We start from the raw sequence: 24,368 nt of genomic DNA, 5'->3' as shown, positions 1-24,368 counted from the left end.
CAAGAAAAAATCATCCAAAGAAGAGGCACCGTTATCTTTTCATAATCCCAAACTATCGTACCTCCCAAAAGGTACCTAAACTTCACTGTTGTATCGACCAAAATGTGGCAAGTCACACAGTCATATTTTTAGTTAGTTCGCTTTTTCCATTTTAGGAGGCTTTGTGGGCTTCAACAAAGGTATGCCTTGGAAACCTGGGAGTGTATTATCAACCATTAATTTCATGGAATGATATTTTGGCTCCATCTTCAATATTTCTTTTACAAATCCATTTCTAAATTGGCATACATTTTTCCTTTTCTCCCCAGTCATCCATTTGAGCCTGTGTTAAACAGCAGATACAAGAGAACATAGCTAGGTTTTAGTCACAAACAACTGCCCTTCCACACAGCTTAGGCTCCTGCTTTGTTTCTGTTTTATTTATTATTTTTTTTAACTGAGGAACCCATCCAATTTTCTGCTCTGAAGGCACATGGTGACATCTAGTGACTAAACTGCATAGGGCAAGTAAGCATCAGAACCAAGGAATTTCAGATAGATGTTTCTTCAAGGTTCTGACTCAATAACAAATTTGACAATTATTTTAAATTATGAAAAATGGGAAAGCTTTGTGGTTTTTTTGTTTGTTTTTCTTTTGGTGTGTGACAAAAATGCAAAAAGAAGCAGGTACATTACATATTTGTGAAATATCTTAGGTTTAGTGAAAAAGTATTTAAAAACAATCAGAATACACATTCAATTATGTCAGAGAAAAATGGACAATATCCACCTGGGGATGTCCCTTTAAAATAGTTGGGTCTAATCCTCATCTGTAGCTCGTTAATTGCTTCCCAGCTGTCAGAAATAATGTGAGGGCCAACCAGCCTTTTTAAAAGCAACCAGAAGAGGCCTGTGGGTTTTTGCTGGTGTTGTTTTGTTTGTTTTGGTTTTTGTTTCTTTGTTTGGTGGTGATAATAGTCATTATTTCGTGGGGACAGCATGGGGTTAAATAGCTTCTGATTTGCAAGACCTGCTGGAAAAAGGTAAGGTAGAGAAATGGAAAGGATTGTTGTGGTGGGCAGGCTGATGGTCTTCAGGCAGTGACCCTCTAGAGCGTAATGTTGCTCTAGCGAAAGAGGGTGGGCTTGGATTCAGAAGAGCCATAATGTGTTGACAAAAAGCCACCTGAAGGGCTAATTTTCTAGGTGTAGGGGCTGACAGCCCCCACTGTAATTCATTAGTAATCTGCTGTGTGTGCCTAGATATCCACGGGGGAAGTCATTGATGGAAACCAAGCTGACCACAAAAACAAGCAGGGTTAAATGGCTCGGCTCTGCTGGCACAAGCACGATGGACATCTGATGCATTTGTAGGGTTCTGGCAAGTTCCCTTTTGAAAGGAAGAACTTATGACTAGCTTCTTGTGTGTAAGGTTTGGTCAGCCTTCCCTTCAGTAAGGCAAAGGCAGCAGCGTTCAGGACAAACCACGAGGCTGACAGCCCCAGCGACCAGTTTCTAGTTCCTAATCTGTTGCAGGCCTCCTGTGTGGTCTGGGACGAGTCACCTCACCCCTGGGCTGGCTTGTTTTCCTTGTGGAAATGAAACCCTGTGTGTCCTTGGACTCTGATTGTCTCTGTGTTTTTCTGGAATCCATATATTCTATATTTAGGCAACTTTCTTGGTTATTGGCAGAAATCCTAACGTATATCTTGTTTGGTTGATGACCTGGGCAGTCTGTTTTGAATTAGTTCCCTTGACTTGCATTATTTGTCAGTCCTCTCTTCCTTATGTTCACTTCAACAGCAATTTGATCGCTTGTGTTGGAACTAAAACATCTAACATCATGCAGCAAAGTAACTCCTCATCTTAGCTTTAAGGCTTTGCAGTTGTGCCTTTATTTACTTTAGGTTGTTTGGCCTTGGAATAATTTCTGAGCTAGCTTTCTTTGGAAGTGGATGACTGAGTTTGAAACAAGACTTTGAGCTATGAGATCTTGCTGCGTCCCAGAGACAATGCTTTAAAGGCAGGGTGGCTAGGTCCTGAGTAGAGCAAATACTACATAATTCATGGTGCCTCCAGCAGACTTAGTTTTTTAAGAAATTAACGGTTCAATCCACTTGATCCCGGTTTCCTCAGTAACTTTTAGGAATTGTTAGAGACTGATAATCAAGGATCATTCATTTTCTATGACTCCAGGCACCAAGTGGGCTGAATAAATAGCACAGAGGAGGAGAACAAACATATGTGCCCTGACCCTGAGTTGAGATCAAAAGCTGGCTTCCCTCTTCTTGCACTGATGTGGCTGTGTTTGCTACCTGAGAAGCAGCAGCAGGGCTACTGGTGACATGAGCTCTCTGTTGTGTTTCTGAAGTATGTTTTCCGTGCTTCTCAGCGCAGTGATGAAGCAAGGATGAAGGGTGTTGTGCTGCCCTCTCTACAGAGCATGCTGGCACCGCAGGGCTGAGCACAACTTGACTTCCATTAGGAATGTCTCTATCAGTCCTGTGCTCTGTTCTCTTTCTTTTTGTGGTTGAGAAACCTCTGAGGTAGAGGAATAATAAGACTTTTCCAGTATTTATTTATTTTAGTTTCAGCTAAGAGTTGGTTTGGGCACTTTGTGGCTGTGGTGTTTTGCTGGATTTGATCATTGTGCTGGGTCTGAGTAGTGGTGCTATACTTAGTCAAGTTTCATTATCCCTTCTTGCTGATACATAAATTGCTTTTTGTCCAGATGTAGATTAAACCCTAGTTTGTCTTGTAAATTCAAAGCTGTGTACAGATTAAATTGAGAGGAGAAAGCAGCGTTACTGGGGTCAGGGCCTTTGAAATGTTACTGCATCTGATTCAAGGTAGGATGGGACAATTTTACTGTGGTAGCCCAGAAAAAAGGGGAAGCCAAAGTATATGACAAGCCAGAATGAAGCACCTCTCCCATTGACATGTCTGAAATAATTGCCAGCATGCAAAGAAGGGAATCTACTAGATACTAGACCAGTATCCCTCCCATGGTTAGAGCAGAACCAATGAATCTGAGTTGTTTCTTTAGTTGCACGTGCCAGTATCAACTGCATTAAATCCTTCAGCTTTTTCACTGTCTTGCATATAGCCACTTTTCTTTGTATTGTAACATGCTACAGGGTGTCGTCTCTTTAAGATTATAGTCTCAAATGGAAAATCAGTGTCTGCTCAGAATGTAATTGATTGCAAATATCTCAAAAAAAAAAAAAAAAACAAAACAAAAAAAAGCACTTAATAGGAAACTGAAGAACTCCTAGTGAGAACCAGCACGCTCCTGATTAAAATACATCTTACTCAGTCATCTTGTCCTTCTGAGCTCAGCTAGGTTGGTTTACTTAGCTAAAACCAGGTGTTTCTCTGGGCTAGAGCCCAAAGTCTGCTTCCAAGGCTTTGGCAGAAAAAAGTGGGAATACATTCAAATGGACTAGCTAATTGATCAGAAGTTAGTGCTACTTAAACTGCTTGAAGTGTTGAAATTACTTGAACAAATCTTATATTGAAAGTACTTTTCAGTTGTTTATTAGCGTTGCTAGTTTTGTTTGGGCTTGTGGCTTTGTTTATTGTTTATTTAACATAAAACAGGACCACAGGCAGTGGTGTTTCCTGATGCCTAACTGCTTGGACTATTTCTTAGCTAAGACTAGGCTCAAGCCATTCTTAGCTGGAAAAAACTTTTTCTGACTGCATTGCAGTTTGTCATATCCCTGTATTACCAGCAATGTACAACTAGAATGAAGAGAGCATTGGATTTATGAAGTTTGCTTAGTGTCTTTCACACAGTGGCATAATAAAAACACACTCATCTTAAACAGAACAAGCAATCACCTCTACAGCAAAAAGTCTTTTTTATTAAAAATCAGCACACAGATCCTTTGGCCAATAATGGCATATGTGGAAAGACATAAATACCTATACAATATACTTACACAATTACCAAATGTTTTCATCGTCACAGACAGCTTCAGGTTTCTAGCAGTTTACTCCCTATACAAATGCTGAGCAAATAAACAGTGCCACACCCTACCCCCAAATGGCAAAGTTATGTAGCTGCAAAAAAAAAGTGCATTTTCATTCAATTGTTTAAAATATACTCGGCACAGTATCCCATGTTTATTCTGTTTCATAAAGGCACACTTAAGTAGTATCCTTCAGCTTCACGTAGCTTATAAGTAACAGACTGACACATTTCTGTGTTTTAGTAGACATTACCTAAATAGTCTGTATTAGAAAGTTGTAACTGGCATATTATGTCGGCATAAAGCAGGTCCAGTTCCAGGGTAAAAGCATTTTTTGCACAGGTACGTGTAGCAACAGATCGGAGTCTTGCAGGCAGTGTGATCTAAATTAAATACAGAGCAGTATTTGGTGACAGTTTGTCAAGCATACAGCGATACTGAGAACATACTTCAACTCTGATGCTGGAGCTGAACAGAAATTAATAGAAATGCAAATCTTAATCACCTTCCCATGCTGCTGGGCTTTTAATAAAATCTACAAAGCTAACACTGAATAGAGATCCCTGCCCCCTAGAACACTACTGTTAACAGATATGGAATACAAATTCAAATGCTCAAAATGAGGTATTTCAACTACAGAAAATCCACTGTTTGTCCAAAGTAGGACATGTAGGAGCTGTATTTGAGCTGACTTCACATGAACAAAATGAGATATTCAGGAAAGAAAGTGTTCAGCTGCAGGAATAGTATTATAAGTTTGGTTTTCCTTGTTTTTAAATTGAGATTTTATTTTAGTGGAATTTTCCAGTTAATTGGGATTAACATCTATGCAATAGATTTGCAGTATGGGTGTCTACTAAGAAAACTAAAACCATACACCAAAGAGACAAGAATCTCCCAAGTCTGCCACATTATTTTGTTTTGCAGCTGGAACAAAACATGAGCAACCTTAAAGAGAAAAGGGTATAATGAAGTTGTGTTAGACACGGATATCAGGTATATAAGAGGGGTGATATCAAGTATGTAAGAGTGGTCACCATCATTCCTCAGCTTCATCTTGCAAGTGTGCAGGCAGAGCACCTCGGCAGGCAAAGGGCTGTGCTGCTGTTGAGATGTACTGAGCCAGGTGCTTCTTCCTGACACCTGTGTAAGAAACAACTCGGAGAATTTCATAAGTGTTTGTATGCATCATGTTCTCCATGGGCCAAAGATTGGATGGAGATCCAGCGCTTCTCCTTCATTAAAAATTAACCCCTGTGGAAATTGTTGGGGGGCAGGTAAGGGGAGTCACAGCCAGCAATGTAAACACCTCCTGTGAACACGGAGACTGGTAGGAACGGATGAGCAGCACTCTTGCAGCAGACTTTTCACCTGCACTTTGGATCCCAGTACTTTAAATAATGGCTCACATGCCAACAAATTCAAGCACTGCTTGATACGCAATTCTCATGGACGTTAAAGTACTTCCTTAAACAAATTTAAAATATGACACTTAACTACCTTTTCCTATACATAATACATTTTCAATATTTATAAATACTCACATCACAAGCATTTAATCACATATATACACACAGTACTAGTTTACCCCAAATAACAAGTAGATATTTTTAAAATGCAAAAACCAATTTAAATCTCCTGTAATCTTGCTAAGTATGAAATCCTTGTTTTGGAATGATACACCTTGCTGAAAAGCACATCTGCCTATCTGCCAATACATGGACATGCATTAGAATGGACACATGCTAAAATAACTTATTTTCAGTACCGTAATTTGTTTTAGAATGAAATCAAGGATTCAGGTTTTCAAAATGGAGAATTATCATCCTTGGCAAAAGACTCTTCTTAATCCTCAATAATTCAATCAAAAGAAGAGAAGAACAAAATAACATACTTGATTCCTTTGGTATGAACTACTAACTTGCTCATATAGAAAGCAAAACTAGAGATACTGGCACCATTTTTTTTCCATTTGTGCCTTCCTGCAGGTGAGAAGAGGCTCCTGCCAAGGCAGATTAGGGAATGATAGGAATTGTATGAAAGTGCAGTGTGCAACAAACAGTAAAACTGATCATTAAGAACATACGTCCAGGCATAAAAGTAAAATCTCTGGTTGTACTGGGAAAGATTTGTAGCTGACAAAGGGTATTGGCACTCAGTAGCTCTGTACTAATACTGGGAAAAAAACTGTGTATTAGAGTATCTGCCATGCAAGTGTTTGAATTACAGGCTCACCTAAAAGTTTGAGGGTAAATAAGATAATGAAATTGTATAAGTGATCTGTTCTACAGCCAAAAACATCCTGTCTGCATTTACTGTTCAATACCGTACCTGATGCTGACAATTCTGTCAGCACTAGAATTATTTGTAGTGTAGACAGAACTGAAGGGAATAATCCCGTTTACTGACATATCATTTGAGCAATTACTTAGACCTTCTGTAATATTCTTTGCTCTACTATGAGGTACTCCTGGGGAGAAGGAGAGAATGTCACTGCTGGGAAATCACTCTCCTTAGAGTGCCATGCAGCTCTTAAAACAGGAGAAACAGTAGAAAAGGTTGTCTTCAAACACCAGAGTTGTCTTAAATTTGGGGAGGGTGCAGGGGGTAAAATCATCCTTCCTTTAAATGATAATCAGGGTGACCTACTTCTCTCTTGACCGCATATTGAGTTTACTTTCTTGTCTGTGCTAGACATTTTGGGGCAATCTTGCCTGAATTTTAAATACTCTCCACCAATCGAATCCTGCTAATTTACATTTTACAGAAGTAATCTAAAAACGTAAATCTGAAGCCTATGGCATCTGACTGTGTAGTAGTCTATAGGATTATTTACTGTTGGGGGGAATGTTTCTTCACACACAATGTGTCTGGACAAAAAGCTAAGAACAACACCTATGCCTACCAACTGAAGGCTAGCTTTGTAGTGTAACTATTTGGCCAAAAATAATTTGCTCTTATCTGCAAAAAAACATAACTCATCCACCTTTTTAAATACAGACTTACTCTGTAGCTGCCAGATAATTTATGTACATGATGTCCTTAAAGCAACAGAAAGCCTAGAGACAAGTTACAGGTCTAACAATTCCATTCTTGTAAATCAGAGCACTCTCCAAAGACCTGACTTTCTCCCTCCCCTACTGTGAATATCTGATACAAAATTGTTCTCTTTACTTCAATGCTTGTCAATAACCAGCCACCTGTTCCCACTGGCAACAGCAACTGATTTGTGGCCCCATTAGAATCTTCAAACCTTGCCAAACTGACACTTGTTTCTTGCCAAGAAATAAATAGCAGATGTTAGTTTCACAATCTTACAGATAATGTGAAGGCCTGTCATGATCTTTAGCAAATATACATTTGAATGTAAAAATCTTCCAGCAGCTTTTGATCCAAGTTAGTTACCCCCAATTTTCTGTATTATCCATATTTTGCAATCTATTATTTGCCTTCAATCCTGTAATACAAGCCTTTCCAGGTTTTTGCCACTTCTGTTTTACAAACGTTTTTACATCATGCCACATCAGTAGCTCTCAGAATTTCAGGGTTTCATTGATAGTGACATAATGAATCGTGCAAAATCTTTTCAATAATTTTTAAGCCCTAGTTACTGGGGTTCTCCCCATGTAATGGTAACCAAGCTCAGAGTCCATCTGCTTTTTATTTCCTCAGACTTTCACGGGATGCCATCCTTCCTTTGGCAACACTGTGAAGGTGGCACTCCCCAGTCATACATGTAGGAAAGCCTGAGCTTAACCTCCTCCTTACAGAGCTTCCCTTCTTTAGCCAGGGTCTGGTGCTTTTCCAGCATGTCCTCGATGCTTTGCTTATGCGTTACTATGTACTTATTGTTGCAACCCCGTGACTTATACTCAGTGTCAAAACGAGGGTCGTGCACTCTCTTCACATCAATGGGAGCCAGCCAAACCCCCAGGGAGACATCTTCGCTCTGCCACATGTTCAGGTAGTCTCTACTGAGACGCAAATAGTGCACCAGGTCTGCAGAAAGCACATAACCACCACCCAGGGCATACGGTAGATAGTAGTCACAGAGCACCCAGGCGCTCTCTTTCCACTTGCCACCAGATTTCACTCGACCCCGGCCAGAAAAGAAGCCCCAGTAGAGGCGGCGCGGCTCCTTGGCTCTCAGCTCTTCCACGAGTACATCCAAGCGTACAAAGGTATCATCGTCGGCCTTCAGGGCAAACTGGAAGTCAAGGTGCAGATCCAGCCAGACGTACATGGCCAGGACTTTAGCAGTCAGGTTCTCGTAGGAATCCCGCAGCTCCGGCAGAAGCAGGAGGTCCTTGTGACGGCTTTGCTCCAGCTCCAGGCTACGAAGCTCCTCGGCCCCGAGCCCGCCGGTGCCGATGACGAAGCGGCTCCAGACGTCGTCGTGAGGAGGGCGGCCGGCTGCTGCCAGCCACGTGCTGCGGATGATGCTGCGGCGCTCGGTGTACTTGGGCCCGCTGGTGATGAGCACAGCCAAAAACGCTGTCTCCTGAGGGGACGGCGGCGGTGGCGGCGGGGCTGCGGGCGGCTGTGCCCCCCTCACCCCTCGAGGCGGCGGAGGCTGGTTGTGGGGGAGCCCCCGGGGGGCTGGCAGCGGCCGCAGCCCCTCGGAGGTGCACTTGGCCAGGTAGAGCAGGACCACGGCGAAGAGCGAGAGGCCGCCCAGGCCCAGGGCCGTCTTGTGGCGGCAGAGCAGGCGCAGCAGCTTCATGGCGCTGGGGTGAGCGGACCCCGGCTCCAGCCCTCCTCCGTCCCCGTCTCTTGTCCGGGAGAGGACAGCTTTCCTCCGGGAACCCTCAGCGCGCCTCGCCTGCCCTCGGAGGTGGCTTCATGGCTCCTTCCTGCCTCTTTATTTTTTTTGCCTTCTTCCCCTTCTCTCCTCCGGGGAGGAGCTGCCCCGGCCCTGCCTACCTGCTGAGCCCCCGGTGTGGGCAGCACCCTCCGCTCCGCTCCGCTCGCCGCTTGCCGTGTGGAGCCCGGGGCGGGAGGCGGAGCCGCGCCTACGCCGCCTCACGGCGCCCGGCGGCCGCCATCTTGCGACCGCCATCTTCCCGCGGACGCCATCTTGCAGCAGGGCAGGCGAGGTCGGGGCGCCGCCATTTTGGGTGCGGGCACGGAGAGGCAGGAGGCGCCGGGAAGTCGGTACAAAAGGCATTGTTTTAACGCTTCCTGAACAAAAGGTGAACGACGAGGACAAAGCTAGGGGTGTTGCCGTGGCCAGGATAAAGGAGCTGGCAAGGAATTAGTGTTTAAAAAAAAAAATCGTTCACGCTTGGAGCGGAAAAATCTGTTATTAATTACTAATTATTAATTAATGGAAATAGAAGTGAATGAGGAGCTACGCTCGCTGCCCCACATTAATGTTCAGCAGCGGGGGGGGCTTGGCCCTGAGGGGAAATGGCGGCGGGGGGAGGGGGGGCGAGGGTTTCTTCCTGCCCTACTCCAAGATGGCCGCTCCGCCTTCGCCACGCACGCCCTGCGCATGACGCACTTCCGCCGCGGCGCTCGTCCGGCCCGCTCGCTTCTCTCCGCCCGGGGCCGCGGGGTGGGAGCGGGCCCGGGGGGGGCCCCGAGGAACCGGGCCGGGGCCGGAGGGAGCCAGGTCGGGAATGAGGAGCCGCCACAGCCCGCACAGGTACCGGGGCTGCGGGCTGGGCTCCGCGGGATGAGGGTGGGGAGGCCGCCGGGGGTCTCCCTGCAGCCCCGGCCCAGTCGTGAGGGGGCCTCGTGAGGTGGTGGTGGTGGTGGGGGGTGCTCGGCGCCCTCAGAGCTCTGTGGGGGTTTTGTGCTCCCCACCGCCGGGCCGGGGTTCTTCTGCCTTCCCCTGAGGCCTGGGAGCTCGGAGGTGGGGGAGGTTTGCCCCCCAGCAGCAAGCAGGTCGTGAAAAGGTGCCCCCGGTGGTGCTTTGCCTGCCCCCCGTGGTGTTTTTCCAGCTGCTCCGTGTTCCCAGCTACCCTTAGAATGATAGAAGGGTTAGAAAGGACCTCTAAAATCACCTAGTCTTCATGCAGTGGAGTTGTCACCCCTCGGTCATTTCTCCCCCCAAACGGCTTGATGTCGTTCAGCCTTTCTAAAGGTTTTGGTGTGCTGCTGTGCCTGTTCCTGCCGCTTGACAGTGGTAGGGGTGTTGCCACAGCCGGGCTGTGGCTCCCCACACAGACAGGTGGGTGGTTCGTGCTCTGAGCTGGCCTCTTGCTAAGTGCTGGGGTTTTAGGCCTCCGGTCACCACCTGCTCCAACGCCTAAAAATGGTTTTCAGAGCAGAGCTAGGCTGCTTACAGGATGTTACCTCCTAAAGTCTTCCGATAGAGGTTAAAGCTGCTCATAGTAAAAATGACAAGACCAATTTCTTGTTGCATATGTTTTAATATGAATCTTTATTCTTTCTCTGTGAATACCTGTGTTTACATAGCTTCATCAGAATTTTAGGAGACTTTATTAATGATGTAACGTTTTACAGTTCTGCATTTGTTTATGCTCTTCCCTTTCTGTTTGTAGGTCATTTAATCCATTCACAATAATTTAATTGTCCAGTATCTGGAGTAAAAAAGGAAAAAATGATGTCAAGACAGGCCTTCCTCTGCGGCTTGGGATCTCTGTATTTGTCCCTTCTGTTTGTGTTTCTTCTAATGGATGTTTATGCAAGGCCTGCAAACAACTCAGCCCTCAAAGAAAAGGCAGCTGACAGTAAAGACGAGAATGAGATCTTGCCCCCCGATCACTTGAACGGGGTCAAAATGGAGATGGACGGACATCTTAACAAAGAATTTCATCAGGAAGTTTTTCTGGGAAAAGAGATGGAAGAGTTTGAGGAAGATTCAGAACCCAGAAAAAACAGGAAGAAGCTCATGGCCATCTTTTCAAAGTAAGTTGCGTACACTGCCAAGAAAAGTGCAGCCTTTTCCTGATCTTTGGAGTAAAATTAGTAAATTTTTTATTTCATACTAAAAAAAAATGGTAATGGGGGAAGCATCATTCTGTGGGCAGTGTGCTTGCCTTATTAAGATCGTAACGTGGCTGTCTCAAGTATTTTTAGAAGCAAGAACATGTTGAGAGTTGCAGTCAGTATTCAGGATTGTCAGAAAAAGTAACATTACTTTTTTTCTAGTGTATTGGGTTTACGTGGCAAGGTTTTTGGTAGTGGGGGGCTGCAGGGGTGGTCTCTGCGGGCAGCTGCTGGGCTCTGCTCCGTGTCAGAGAGGAGCTGGCTGCAAAAGGGACCTGCCGCTGGCCAGAGATGAGCCATGAGCAACTGTTGTGCCTCTGGGAGATCAGATTTACCCCAAGGTGAGTGCATCAGGAGGCAGGAGGTGCTCCAGGCACACAGCAGCAGTTCCCCTGCGGCCTGTGGAGAGGCCCCTGGTGGAGCAGGCTGTCCCCCTGCACCCATGGGTTCCCCGTGGAGCAGATCTCCACGCTGCAGCCTGTGGAGGAGGTGGATGTGGCGTGGAAGAGGCTGTGGCCCATGGAGAGCCCCCGCAGGAGCAGTTTGGGAAGGATGGCATCCCGTGGGAGGGACCCCATGTGTCCTTATCTCAACCTCTGAGCCTTTTTTTTTTTTTTTTTTCCAGCATATTTTCTTCTCCTCCCCACTTCTTTTGAGAAGAGGGGGTGTGAGAGAGCAGTTCTGGTGAAGGTCAACTGCCCAGCAGGGTGAAACCGCAAACCACCACACCTAGGTTCCCACCTCAGTGAACCTGTGAACAGTGAAATCATGTTTGTAGTTTAGATTAGAATTAGTAGATTAGGGTTTCCTGACTGATAGGATGCCTACGCAATTAACTGGAAAAGTAGGATTTTGTTCCATCACGAAGCTTTATTGCTTTGCTGTAAGTTTGGGGTCAGTTGCCATTTGAAGTTTCTTTTTTCTCATTTGGGTTTATATTCCCTTTGGATTTTGTTTTTATTTCTCTTGTGGCTTCTGCAAATTACTGCAGAGGAGAAAACACTGAAAAAGGTGCAGTGGGGAAGCCAAAAGGGGAAAAGAGACAGAGAGACAATAGTACAAGATGGCAATAAACAAAGTAACAATTGCTTTCTGTTCATAAAACTTTATGCTGGGTGCTAAGCATTTAAAATTTGAGTGTCTGGAAATACACCGGGTTAAAAATAATTGTGTCTAACTGCGTATATCAAGAACTCAGAAGTTGACATGAGAATAGAAAGGTTCAATTTTTTGTAGCATTTTTGAAAACTCCATATGGCTGTTTATTTGGTGTAAAAATATTTTAGGCATTAAAACTTTTCCTTTTATAAAACACTTGTGTTAGGAAAGGTTTGTGTCAGCTAATGCAATTTCAGTAGGTAATTAATTGGAGGTCAGTAAACGTAACAGAAACCAAAACCAAGGTGTACTGGTAGACACTAGATGGCGAAGTTGGCTTTATTTGCATTTTTGCCATTGAGGATTTTATGAGAACAGCTTCGATTTCACTGGTGCTGTTACTGATGGTGTGGGGACGTGCGTTTACGTGAGATGAAGTGAGAAGGCTTAGCAAAGTTTTTTGTTTTTTTTTTTGCTGACTTTTCACTAGCAGGGAAAAAGGTACCAATAATAACACAGAGATGTTTTTGGTTTTTTTTGGTGTTCTCCTGAGTAAAGACAGCTAAAGCCAACAGGACAACCAGAATGCCTTCTACATTTAGAGTACTATTACTTACTGCGTTGATATTCAGACCACTGACTTCACTGGTAGGATGCACAAGTAGCTCTTACGTGGGACTGAAGGAACAAGTGGCAGTTTACAATTCTGTTTCAGTTCCTGTAGTCACTCTGTACTGGCCTTAACTGTCTACCAAAGCAGTTTGTTGCGAGTTAATCCATCTAAATGTAAATATGAAGATTGTGGTGAGAAGATTACATTTTCTTTATTGCTGTTTACATGCTCAGTGGAAACGTTGATTTGGTGGTTAATCTATCTCGTGCACAATCACAAACTGTTCGTTGCTGCCTGTTTGTTATGAAAGAGGTTGATTTAGGCAGCTTAAAGCAATCGGATTAGAGATCAACTTCAGTCAGATATTTAAAATTGCATTCTATTAGATGATCCCATTAGAAAATACTAAATGATTTTGAGGAGCTTGCTTGTTTCCTGGACATTCTCTTAAAGGCTGAGTGAAGAGAGAAATACTACGAGCTTCTGAGAAAAGCTCGTATCTCACAGGTATCCAGATGCTGCGGAAGTATTTTCTTTCAAGGCATAAAAAAAGCCTGCACCGTTTTTTGTTAATGAAAGCTGAGGTTCTGTGGCGTGTCAGGATGCTATAAAGTACTCAGTTCAAAGCATAACCCCTTGTCTAAGGAGCTAGTGAAAATAAAGGTGAAACGTGGAGGAAAAGCTTCCTGAATGATGTTTTTCTAGCTCTTACGTGTGACTGAAAGAGCAAGTGGCGTTTCAGAATTCTGTATTTCGGTTTCTTTCGTTGCCCTTTACTGGCCTTGCTTGTCTGCTGAAGTGGTTTCTGGCAAGTCGGTCCGTATTTCCACTTCATCCCGTGAAACTGGGGCATGGTGCAGAAATCCTGGGCGCATCTTTCTAGCCTTAGCCAAGGGTAAGTGGTCAGGTACCTTCGGGCAAAGCAAATCTGTGAGAAGGTCTGAAGTGACATGCTTCTCTTTCATCCGTATCCGAACTGGAATTTTTAAAAGGAGGGGGTTAAATTAGCTGTGTGTCTATAGATGATTCTCTGCTGTAGTTTGGCATGCGTAGGTGGGTGTTGATGGGAGGGAAGGAGGAGGAAGGATGTTGAAAGCAATTGACTGTACTTATGGTGATGTTGATTTCACTAAATCGACGGCACTGGTACTAGAACTTAGTCTTTGTGAGGTTGTAAGGGAAAGTTGTCTGGTAAATTGAGTCACGTCTCTTCTGTACTAAGTACTTCAATTCAGACCGATAGATTCATCAGTTTTGTTCAGTAATGTGACGTATGTGGCTTTCTGTCAGGATGTCTGTGGTGATTGAGTTCTCTGTGAGTTTGAGAGTTGAGTACCCTTCTAGGATTTTGCTGATGTTTTCAGTGACTTACAGGCAGCCCTAGTTGTGGTTTAAGAACAAAAATCTTTGTGTTAGCCAAGTGCCTTACTGTGAATTTGTCGGATCAGAGCCTTAGATACACCTTCAGTCAACTATACCATGCACAGATATTTTCTAATTTAATTTTCCTTGTTTAAAATTAATGGATTTATCCTTTTGCTAAAGCAAAACTCCTTCTGAAACCCACAATGCCTCTAAGTATAGCTCTCTTGAAATTCACAGCTGTGACATTTTGCTCGTGTTCATAGTGCACATACAGAACGGATCTTGCCAAAACCATATCCCTCTTCCCCATGCCCCCTTTCTTAGTTTCAGGCTCATCTCCCAGCTTAACAGAGCTCTCATTTCTACTGGTCTGCCTCCCATCTGTGATGGAAAGATGGTGCTAATGCCGGCTGATGTTGGACAATAAGCAGGTAGAATAAAAAAGGGGAGAAAGGGATGTTTTAAGCTTTCTTGTTCTGGAATCTCCAGGATAGATCTTGGATTTATGTTGTTCAGTTAAGAGAGAGTAATGTGAGTACCTTGATTTGTATTTTCCTAACGCATACAATCAAAAACTCATCTGATAACTTCTGTGCATCTCCTATGACTTAAGTAACGCCTTGCTTTGAATTCTGGTTTTAAAAATTATTTTCTGTATCTGCTTTTCTTGAATGAATCAGAAACCAACTCTGAAGTTGTAAGTACTCGGTGATCAAGGAAATCTTTTATCTGTAGTCCTTTAGGTAAGAACACTGCCACCTTACAGGCGCGCGCACACACAGTACATCAAGCGACATTGCAGTGTTGTCATTCAGGTACCTGAAAACATGAATCTGAAAAATCCGAGTGGCCAGCTGTTTATTGGTAACACTTTCAGGCCTTTTGAAAGATGGCCACAGAAGTCTGATTTTTAGTGGCTTGTGGTTGAGAAACAGGGTTGAAATGTTTAAAAGCTGTTCTTCCAGGCTTAACATCTATCTTCAATACAGCCATTATCACAGGGCTTTTGTTAAGGAAAGTTTTACAATTATCCTATCAAGTGGAATACTCACAACACCTTAGGGTAAGAAACAAGTCACCATTTAGCCTGTGAATAGATAATAAAAAATAGTTTGAATAGTCACAGGTATGTTAACCTTTAATTTAGAATTATTAGAATCTGTTATTTCTGATACACGTTACTGAAATATATTAAGATTAATGGTAGTTATCACACTGCATAAACTATTTGGGATGCAGTTTATCTATTATTTTCTTTGGGAAGAGACAGATGAACAAGGTAAGTTTCCTTCTGTAGTCTTCATTTCTGAATTCAGAGTTGTGCTAACAGTAGTCCCTGCTGTATAGGAACTTTTTCTGTCAAGTCAGGAAATAGTACGCTACAGACCTAACTTTCTACCAATTAGAGATGGCACGCTCTAGCTGAAAACTGGATAATGCTAGAAAAAGTACAATCAATATTATTTTTGGAGCTTGCAGTATCATGATGTGTTGAAATTGTCACAAAACTTCTCGACACAGATTACTGGGGAAGATTTGAGCAAAGTTATCTGTGCTGATAATCTTGCTTGGAATCAGATTGTTTTAACTTAAGTCATTTCTTGCCAGTTCTTGTTCTTTGGTAATTTTTTAAGGACTCCATAAGAACATACTAATATTTACTAATATCTTTGGAGTGTGCAGGCATGTCTGCTTCAGAGAAGTGGTTCCCATCAGCTTGATATTGAATTGGTTCTCCATGAATTAGTGGCATTTGGATGTTTGGCAACACATAATCTTATTGTTTATCAGTAATGTGTTTGGCAACGCAATTATCTAAGCTCTTCATTATAAGTGGAAATGTTTTCAGTAGTCTGTTCTCAGTGAGATGGTTACCTAAGGAAACATGGACAGTCTTTTTTTATTCCCTCAGATGTAAACTTGCTACAGGACCATATCTCATATTTCACACGACTGTAAATGCTCCTCTCAAAAGCAGCAGTGCTGTTTGTGGGCACTGAATAGATTTTACCTCACCGTAAGGGATGGCTGTTTGTTCTTGAAAATCTGAGTCACTGGAGACTTCTTGTGAACTATGGTAGCAGAACACAGGTGTACATTCATGACCTAGAGGAGCAATGAATGGGATGTTTGTTACCTCCTTAGTTACAATGCGATTTAAATGGAAAGTACAGTTTGGAAGTAGTCAGTTTGATAGCTTACATCTAAAGAAATCAGAATGTAAAATGTTGACAGGGGAAAAAGGCTTTGTTTTCTCCTTTTTGGTAGTACCTACTGCATTTCAAAACCCCCGTCTATTTACCTGCTAAGTGCAAGGTGGCAGGAGTGGAATGTGACCATTTTACTGGTCTTGCTGTTTACTGAACAGTTGCTAACGCTGAGTCAGTGCATGCATATATATGTAGAAAGATGTGGTTACAGTTTTTAAAAACACCAACACTGCACTTAATAGTTCTGTGTTTTAGACGATCAAAGACTAGGGTTGTTATTTGTCTTCAGCTTTTAACATTTAGCATGACATTTAAATGCAAATCAAATTTAATAACTTGACTTTCAATGACAACACTTCTGTAGTGCTAAGACTGATTCAAACAGATAAAGTCAGTTGTTTGTTTTTTTAAAATTGAACAAGAGTGCTTGTGGTGTGTTTTTAAATATAATCTTGCCTATTACATGTTACTGCTGTCTTTTCATTTTTAAATCTTGTTATATCTTTAGTAAATATATGTTTAAAAAAAACCCTTAGGGTGGCAGGTTATTACTATTTTTTGTTGTTTGTATTTGTTCAATTGTGACTTTTATATTCTTTTTATGAAATAAGCATTAATGGAATTGCTTGTTTGGCAGTCTGTCTTTCTTGATAAAGCAGTATTGGTAGTACGTGAATGAGAGCAGTGGAGATTGGACATCTGCTGACAATTTAGCCAGTGAGACAGAAAAAGTATACGAGTGTATCCCAATAAGTATGTAAGTGTAGCTCAAAAGCACTGTGTGCAGGCATACGTTTTGACAAAACATAGCCTAGTCACTGTAAAAATAATGGGAACAACTAAATGTGCTCTTTTAAGAATTAAAATCTATCACCTGTAGTGTATTACCAGAGATCAAGGGATCGTACAGGAAGCTTGATTTCCGCTCCCCTCCCTTGCTTACAAGTAATAGTATTAAGTAGTTTGAAAGTCCTTGCACTGAGGATATTCACCTTATATTTTCATTGTTTTTGATGTTTGCAACAATTGTAATATGAGCTAGGCGCACACAGAGAGGCAGCTTATCAGTAAACATCAGAGATCTTGAAAAATTGGAAAAAGGACCTGGAAAGGTAAATTGAGAGGGACTTACTGGTTTGGGAGAATGTTAGGGAAGAAATTTGTCCAAGTAGTGACAGTCAGCTGCAGCTGGCCATTGACAATTCTGACCCATTAGGAAGTGAGCTAGTATGCAATGAGCAATGTCTTTGTAGTTTTCTCTACTTTAAAAATGTATTCAAGAATAGAATACCAAAATGAGTTAACTTACACCAAAGTGAAGTAGGGCTGAATGTTTTTGAACTAGGTAGTTACCTTGATGTTCCTGATTTGAGACAGATGGGTGTGAAAAACAAGGGAACTTTCTACCATGCGTGCTTAAGTCCAGAGTCTATACAGTCATCTGTGTTTAATTATGAAACAATTTGTTAACTTGCTGCTTGTTTATAGTTCAAAGACTCTACAACTTCTCAGACGTGGTTATAAATATACTACTTTTTAAAGCCACCTAGGTTTGTTATTGTTGAATGATTTGTTTAGAATCTACAAATGCTCCCCCAAATCAAACAAACAAAAAACCATCCTTGTCTTCTATTCCTCCATAGGGTGGATATAAATAATGATAAAAAGATAGGTGCTAAAGAGATGCAGCGCTGGATCATGGAAAAGACGGATGAACATTTCCAGGAAGCTGTGGAGGAGAATAAAATGCATTTCCGGGCTGTGGACCCTGATGGTGATGGTAAGACAGAATGTTTCCTCCATCTCCTGATGACATCCAATTCAGCTGCTAGCTGGCAAACTGACAGACTGCTTGTTTGATGTGCTGTGCTAAAATCCTAGTTGCTTTGGACTGCATGTAATCCTTCGCCTCTCAAGGGTTTTGATCCATACAGAAGACAATAGAGCAAAGAAGTAATGTGTTTGTCAACACTGTAGTTCTCTGACTGCGATCTTATTTCTCTTGAATTCATAGGAAATCCTAATTGGCTCTGCCAGGGATGAGGTGAGGATCGTGACATAAATAGGTTATTTTCACAAGGCTTATCTGCTATAAGGAAACATGAAAGTGAATTGGGTGACAGCTGTCATGTTGCCATTCATAAAGCTTAGTGTAGTGGTTATAGTGCTGAACCAAAAGATTTTAGCACATCTCATTTTAAGAGATGAGACCAAAAGTTCACCATTTAACTATAGTGTTGTGTCTGAGATACGGTTCTCTCTTACAGGCCATGTGTCCTGGGATGAATACAAAATCAAATTCTTGGCAAGTAAGGGATTTAGTGAAAAAGAGATTGCAGAGAAGATCAGAAACAATGAAGAGCTGAAAATAGATGAAGAAAGTAAGTGGAGACAGTTGTTGGTGAATTATGTTTTTCTTTTACTTTCCTAAATTCTGAATATTAAAACTGTTCTTAATGCGAGATGAATGTTTTAGCTGTTCTGCTGCCTCTATGCAAATATAGAACGTGTAAGTCATAAGACGTAAATACTCAATTTTAACTCAATTCTGCAGTTCCAACACTCTGGATAGAGGTATTTATACTAAAAATCTTTGTTCCTTTTTTGTTACTCTGACTTGTGTTTAATGCTCTGCTAAAATGTGTTAACCTGTGTTATCTGTGGCCCATTCTCTTGTTAACTGGGGTACCAGGTCCCCGGTTGCTCTGAATGAGAGGAAGCTGGGCGTACTTGATTTCTGAGATTGAGGAGGGGCGTGTGTACTATCAAACCGTGTTGTGGTTAAATAGGTGTGTGCTCAGGCACTGTGAAGAATGGTAGAAAATAGTAGGTTGCCTAACAATTGTTTCGTGTTTCATCTAAGTTCTCTATTGAGAGAATCTTTAGGTTAGTGAGATTAATCATTTCTTCCTTGTTACTTTTGAAACTTTCATTTAAATTTGACTTGTTATGAACACGGTAATGCTTAACAGAGTAACCTCCCCCCCCATTACCCATCTAAAAGTACTTAGGCTTACTGTTAAGTAGAACATGAAGCCTTAGCCTTTCCTTGCAGGAATTAGTCACTTAAAAATGGGTTCTGTTATATTTTCCACTTATCAAAAAGTAACTAAAATGCAAATGGGCCTTTTGAATTTTATGGCGGGGAAAACACCTGTGCAGCATGTTTTATGGCAGTGTGGTTAACTACAGTTTACAGGAATGCTCATCAGATAAAAAGATTTGCTGAATAAGGAAAGCATGTGCATAACTCCTCTACCTAGGTAGCAAGCCTTGTTTGGGAAAACCGAGGTAGTTATCTACCGCTTCCTGAGGATGACAGGCAAAACTCATTTTCATACGCCGCTGTTGTGCAAAAGCTTTTTGTTTTTTGTTTAATTGGCTGCATAATAGAAAATAACTGAACGTGTGGAATGTAAGACGTTCTGAGTTTTAGGGAGAAGCAGGTAATGTTCTCTAGCATGCTACAGTTTGAAAGCCAAGCCAAAACTGGGGACACAACTTTATATTTACCTTAGGCAGATAACCCAGTTTTGAACTGATGACTGATATTTGAGCTTTGTTTAGGACTAAAAAGAAAAGCAGCAAAAGGGAGGCTGTCTTTTGTTTTATAATATTTGGGATTGGCTACACCATGATTTGATTATTCTAACTGGTGTTTTAAAGAATTAAAACATTCACAAAGGTACCTTCAGGTTCATATTAAGACTCAGAAGGATTTCTTTATTCTTCACCAAAAAAAGAAAAACATTCAGTGAAGACTTAAATCTTAATTGCAGCTATAATTTCAAAAATTGAGGTACTGCCATTGCTGCTGCTTCTTTTTATGCAACCAAAAGCATGCTGGAGATATTCAAGACACTTCATTGTGCAATGACTGTAGTCTTTCAGAGCGTTTTTAAAACTTGTGAAATGCAAATACTTCGTATTCATGTTTGGTAGTGTATTTTGCAGATAGGGTGTGCCACAGACTTGTATTTTTCTTCCAGTTTGTCATTTAGAAAATGCCTACACCAGAAAAAGAATGCTCTGTACAGGTGTTTTTTTCCTGTTTGGTTATGTTCAGGACCACTGGTTGCATGTCCTGTTCATGCTGTGTGTTGCAGGGTGGTTTTTCAACAAGTCAGTGGCATAGTTTTAGCGGAAACTCATCTTCATATTATGATTCTCGGTTGAGCTTAGGAAAAACTCGCTTAGAAAGTGCTTGTTGACATGATGTAAGATGAAATAGGTGGAAATGTAAAGTGATTTCTGCTGCTTCTGTCTGTTCATATGTGTGCTTAGACTTCCATTTCTTTTTCGTAGCAAAAATATTTCTTTATCATAGTAACAATTAAAACATGTATGGTTTAGGTCTGTATCAAAATGCAATCAGTTTTCGGGATAGACAAGGTAACTAAAAGGAGTAATAAATACTCATATCCTGAAGTGACTGGAAACTAAAATGCATTTCTTGGTGTGTACTTAACGTTTCTGAGTTTTCTTTTGTAGCACTACCTTATGTCTCTCATAGTTGCAAAAAATCAATTTTTTAGGCTGAAATACTGGATGCTGCTTCTGAGCCAAAGGATAAAGGCTTTCCGGGTAGGAGATTATTTTAGATTCTGAACCTTTGACAGGGTAAAAGAAAAAAGGAGGAGCAAGGACAGCGCAGAAGTCTTCTTATAGTGTCCCTAGTCACTTCTTACATTGAAATTTTGGTCCAGGTGTAGCTAAATATTTTCATCTCCTAATTTCAGCTCAGTGATTTGGTTAAAGGATCTTTCCTAGTGTTGCACTAACTTTTCCAAACCAATTGTGTTTTGTTTCCCTTTAGCACCCTCTTTCCCTAGAAGTTTAACTGTATGATAACTGGTTCTTAGGTCATCCTTGTTTAAACAATTGAATAGGGGTAGGCGTATTTTTAAAACTGTCTACCTTAAACATAACGGTTTTAATCTTAAATTTCTAGCACAGGAAGTTTTAGATAACCTGAAGGATCGATGGTACCAAGCTGACAACCCACCTCCTGATATGTTGTTGAATGAAGAAGAATTCTTGTCCTTTCTTCACCCAGAGCATAGTAAGGGAATGCTGAAGTTCATGGTCAAAGAAATCATCCGAGATCTGGGTACGCTATTTTAAAAGATGTTTTCTTCAGAGTTGTTTACTTGCAAACTGTTGGGTGAATGTAAGATTATTGTACTGCCGTGGTGCTATCTGAAATGTTGGCATGTCTTGTTTGCTGTTTTACACATTCCAATATGATGTGTTAAGAAAAACATGCTGTTAGCACAAACATTGGTATATCGATGAGGTTGTCTGTGCATTGTTCAAGACTAAATTTAGTCTGTTAAGGAGCAGCACAGCATTAGATGTTATGAAGGTATTCTGAGTACTTCTTACAGAGCTGATCAGCTGCCCCAGCTTCACACTCAAGTGCTGCTGCATCATAGGGTCTCTTCAGCAATAGTAGGAAAGGGTTGAATATTAAAATACTCCAAAATATATTTATATGAATGTTTAATGAGGCACTAATTGCTTTGTACTTCTGCAGTGTAGCAACCAGGTAAGAATTGACATACACTTAGGAAAACGGAAATAGTTGAGGTTTCTAAGAAAAAAATATTTTTTTAAATTCCTGAGTACTGTCAACAAATGTTTTTTTTTCTGGTGAGTGAATAGTTATGCATATTTGGAACTGCTAGAACACCTCAAAAAAAAAAAAAAAAAGAAAAGAAAAAAGTGAACTTCAACTTTGCTAGTAGTTGGCTTAATACGAAGAGTTTCCAGTGATGCTTAAGTGTCGTGTGCACAGACAAATCAATTCCAGTACACGGTCCTTTATGAATATTAATTTACTTGATATGCTGATATGCGCACAGCTGTCAGAAACTTTCAGTTGCAGCAAATACAGGGTGGAAAAAAATAACACAGCAACATCAATAAAATAAATGCCCAGACTGCCAGCTGGTGTATCTTTCAGGCCCAGTAGAATTCTGTTTTTGTATATTAACAGGTATGGTTTTTAGCTTTCTAAACACTGAATGGGTACCATAACAAAGTTTTCTCCTAAACAAGGTGTAAGTAGTAGCTGCTGTTCTCTGCTGCAGTCCGGACTGTGGACTGTTGAAACCACACCAGCTGTGCTAGTGACAACTCTGACGTGAAGGAATATCTCATTTTTATGGACATTAAGCAAATACTTTTCAGTTTCCATGTACTTCTGTTGTAGATCAAGACGGAGATAAGAAGCTTACCCTTTCAGAGTTCATTTCATTGCCTGTTGGTACTGTAGAGAACCAGCAAGCTCAAGACATTGATGATGATTGGGTAAAAGACAGAAGAAAGGAGTTTGAGGAGGTCATTGATGCAAACCATGATGGTATTGTCACAATGGAGGAGCTGGAGGTGAGTCTCTTCTAGTTCTTGAAGTCAATAGGTGGTTTTTAAATACAAGATTGAGACCGCTTTAGAGATTATGAAGTACAGAAATATTTGAATGAACAGTACAGGATGTGTGTACTGTTTTGGATTATAGTATTGTGCAACAGTGCTTGGAGTAGGATGTTGTACTGCTCTTTCTCGGAGAAGGGGGAGTTTTCCTAGCGTAGCTATTATTCATAGGTATGCTGTTAGGGTTTTTTGTCACACAAACACTTGCATGGATATGTAGTGCATGAAAGCAAGTCAAAAATTTCATTAGGTGCACTGGTGAATGGGAGAATGACTCATACTTCCACGTACAAAACAAGTAATTGGCAAACTGTGTGTTCATTTAAAAAAAAAAAAAAATCAAACAGGCAAAATGAAAAAACCTTGGGGCCCCAGTAGCTTAGAAAATAGCAGAGAGCTCTATCTTTCAGGGTGTTTTTTGTATCTTTTTTTAAGTGTGGTTTGTAGATTGTGGCCTTTTCAGGCTTTTGTTTGCGGAAGGAAGGATTTAATGCTTAATTTTTGAGACTTCCAACCTGGGTGGTTTAAAACGGAACAACAAAGTTCTCAATTGAACATCCTCCAAAAAGGTTATGTCCAGAAACAAGGAAATGTAGGAGATGCAGAAAGACACTGTTCTGATTTTAATTCTGAATTTATATTTCTTCACAAATTACTGGATCTGGTGGTGGGTTTATTTTGCAACCAAAATGTCAAAAATGTTTGTGGGTACTGGCATGAACTGAGAAAACTTGTATTTCTTAGAATGGACAAGGAAGCAGTGAATGGAAAAATAGCCAGGAGGTGAATGTAAGCCTGAAACAAAGATGTTCTAACGCTCTTTTCTATGACTTACATTTGCTTTGGGGTGTTTTATGTTTTTCTCACAATTGTTGAAGTTTTTGTTGAAGTTTACATGGAGCCAGGGTTGATAATCCTGGGGTGTGGAAATGTTTTCTTGGTTATTGAAAAATGACTGATTTTCTTGTCCTAGGAATATATGGATCCTATGAATGAATACAATGCCCTAAATGAAGCAAAGCAAATGATAGCAGTAGCAGATGAAAATCAAAACCACCACTTAGAGCTGGAGGAGATCCTAAAATACAGTGAATACTTCACAGGCAGCAAACTTATGGACTATGCACGTAACGTCCATGAGGAGTTCTGACCCTGCTCGCTTTTCCAGAGTTCTGAAGCACTTTCCTGCTTTCAAAATAAAAATAAAGGAATAAAAACCAACACAAACGGACAGAAAATTTCCTTGCTGCTATCTGTGTTATATGCGTACAGTGTGTTGTACTAGACTAAAAAAAACTTCCGTCCATATAGAAGATCTACAGCTTTGCCTTCAGTATGTTTAAAAAGAAAAAAAGTTGATTAAATAATGAGGCAGGTACTGGACTATGTTGGTTCACCCTGTTTTGTACAGTTAATCCAGCTGAAGTTTCAGCTGCTTTTTGCTAATTGTATTTGGTGGAGGTATCTTAAATATTTAACTTTTCTTGTTGCCCTCATAGCTGCTGATCCATGGAAATCACAAGTAACACTGAAAGATGTTGGCTTTTGTAAAGGGGATTGCGGTTCAGATATGTGTGTTCTGGCCCCATGAGGATATCCATACATAGACTGATTGGAAATACTTTTGTTTTGCTCAACAAATGTTACATTTGTATTTTGTTTATGGTCATACTCATTTCAGAATGTTTTAGTTACGAAAATCAGTAAATTGGATCAGGTTGCTGCTGCCTGGACTGTT

General features: G+C 41.2%; 2 protein-coding genes across 4 annotated transcripts; one reads left to right on the top strand and one right to left on the bottom strand.

Annotated features, from left to right (window-relative positions):
• Positions 1 to 1,003: 1,003 nt before the first annotated feature.
• On the top strand, positions 1,004 to 24,368 carry SDF4 (stromal cell derived factor 4). 3 transcript variants are annotated; one of them, XM_072026724.1, is made up of 7 exons: positions 1,004 to 1,022; positions 10,462 to 10,828; positions 17,839 to 17,975; positions 18,463 to 18,576; positions 21,147 to 21,305; positions 22,410 to 22,585; positions 23,604 to 24,368. In XM_072026724.1, exons 2-7 carry the CDS (start codon positions 10,521 to 10,523, stop codon positions 23,778 to 23,780), a joined length of 1,071 nt encoding a protein of 356 aa, XP_071882825.1. In that variant the 5' UTR covers positions 1,004 to 1,022; positions 10,462 to 10,520; the 3' UTR covers positions 23,781 to 24,368. The 3 variants fall into 3 exon arrangements, with proteins under 3 accessions (XP_071882825.1, XP_027298853.1, XP_027298852.1); XM_027443052.3 differs by lacking the exon at positions 1,004 to 1,022 and adding an exon at positions 9,019 to 9,144; XM_027443051.3 differs by lacking the exon at positions 1,004 to 1,022 and adding an exon at positions 9,442 to 9,599.
• Positions 3,825 to 8,996, bottom strand: B3GALT6 (beta-1,3-galactosyltransferase 6). The gene has a single exon (XM_005031909.6). The coding sequence runs from the start codon at positions 8,673 to 8,675 to the stop codon at positions 7,629 to 7,631; it is 1,047 nt and encodes a 348-aa protein (XP_005031966.2). The 5' UTR covers positions 8,676 to 8,996; the 3' UTR covers positions 3,825 to 7,628.

Source organism: Anas platyrhynchos, chromosome 22, assembly GCF_047663525.1.
Source record: "Anas platyrhynchos isolate ZD024472 breed Pekin duck chromosome 22, IASCAAS_PekinDuck_T2T, whole genome shotgun sequence".
Classification (NCBI taxonomy): domain Eukaryota; kingdom Metazoa; phylum Chordata; class Aves; order Anseriformes; family Anatidae; genus Anas; species Anas platyrhynchos.
This window is presented reverse-complemented; position numbering and strand designations above follow the sequence as displayed.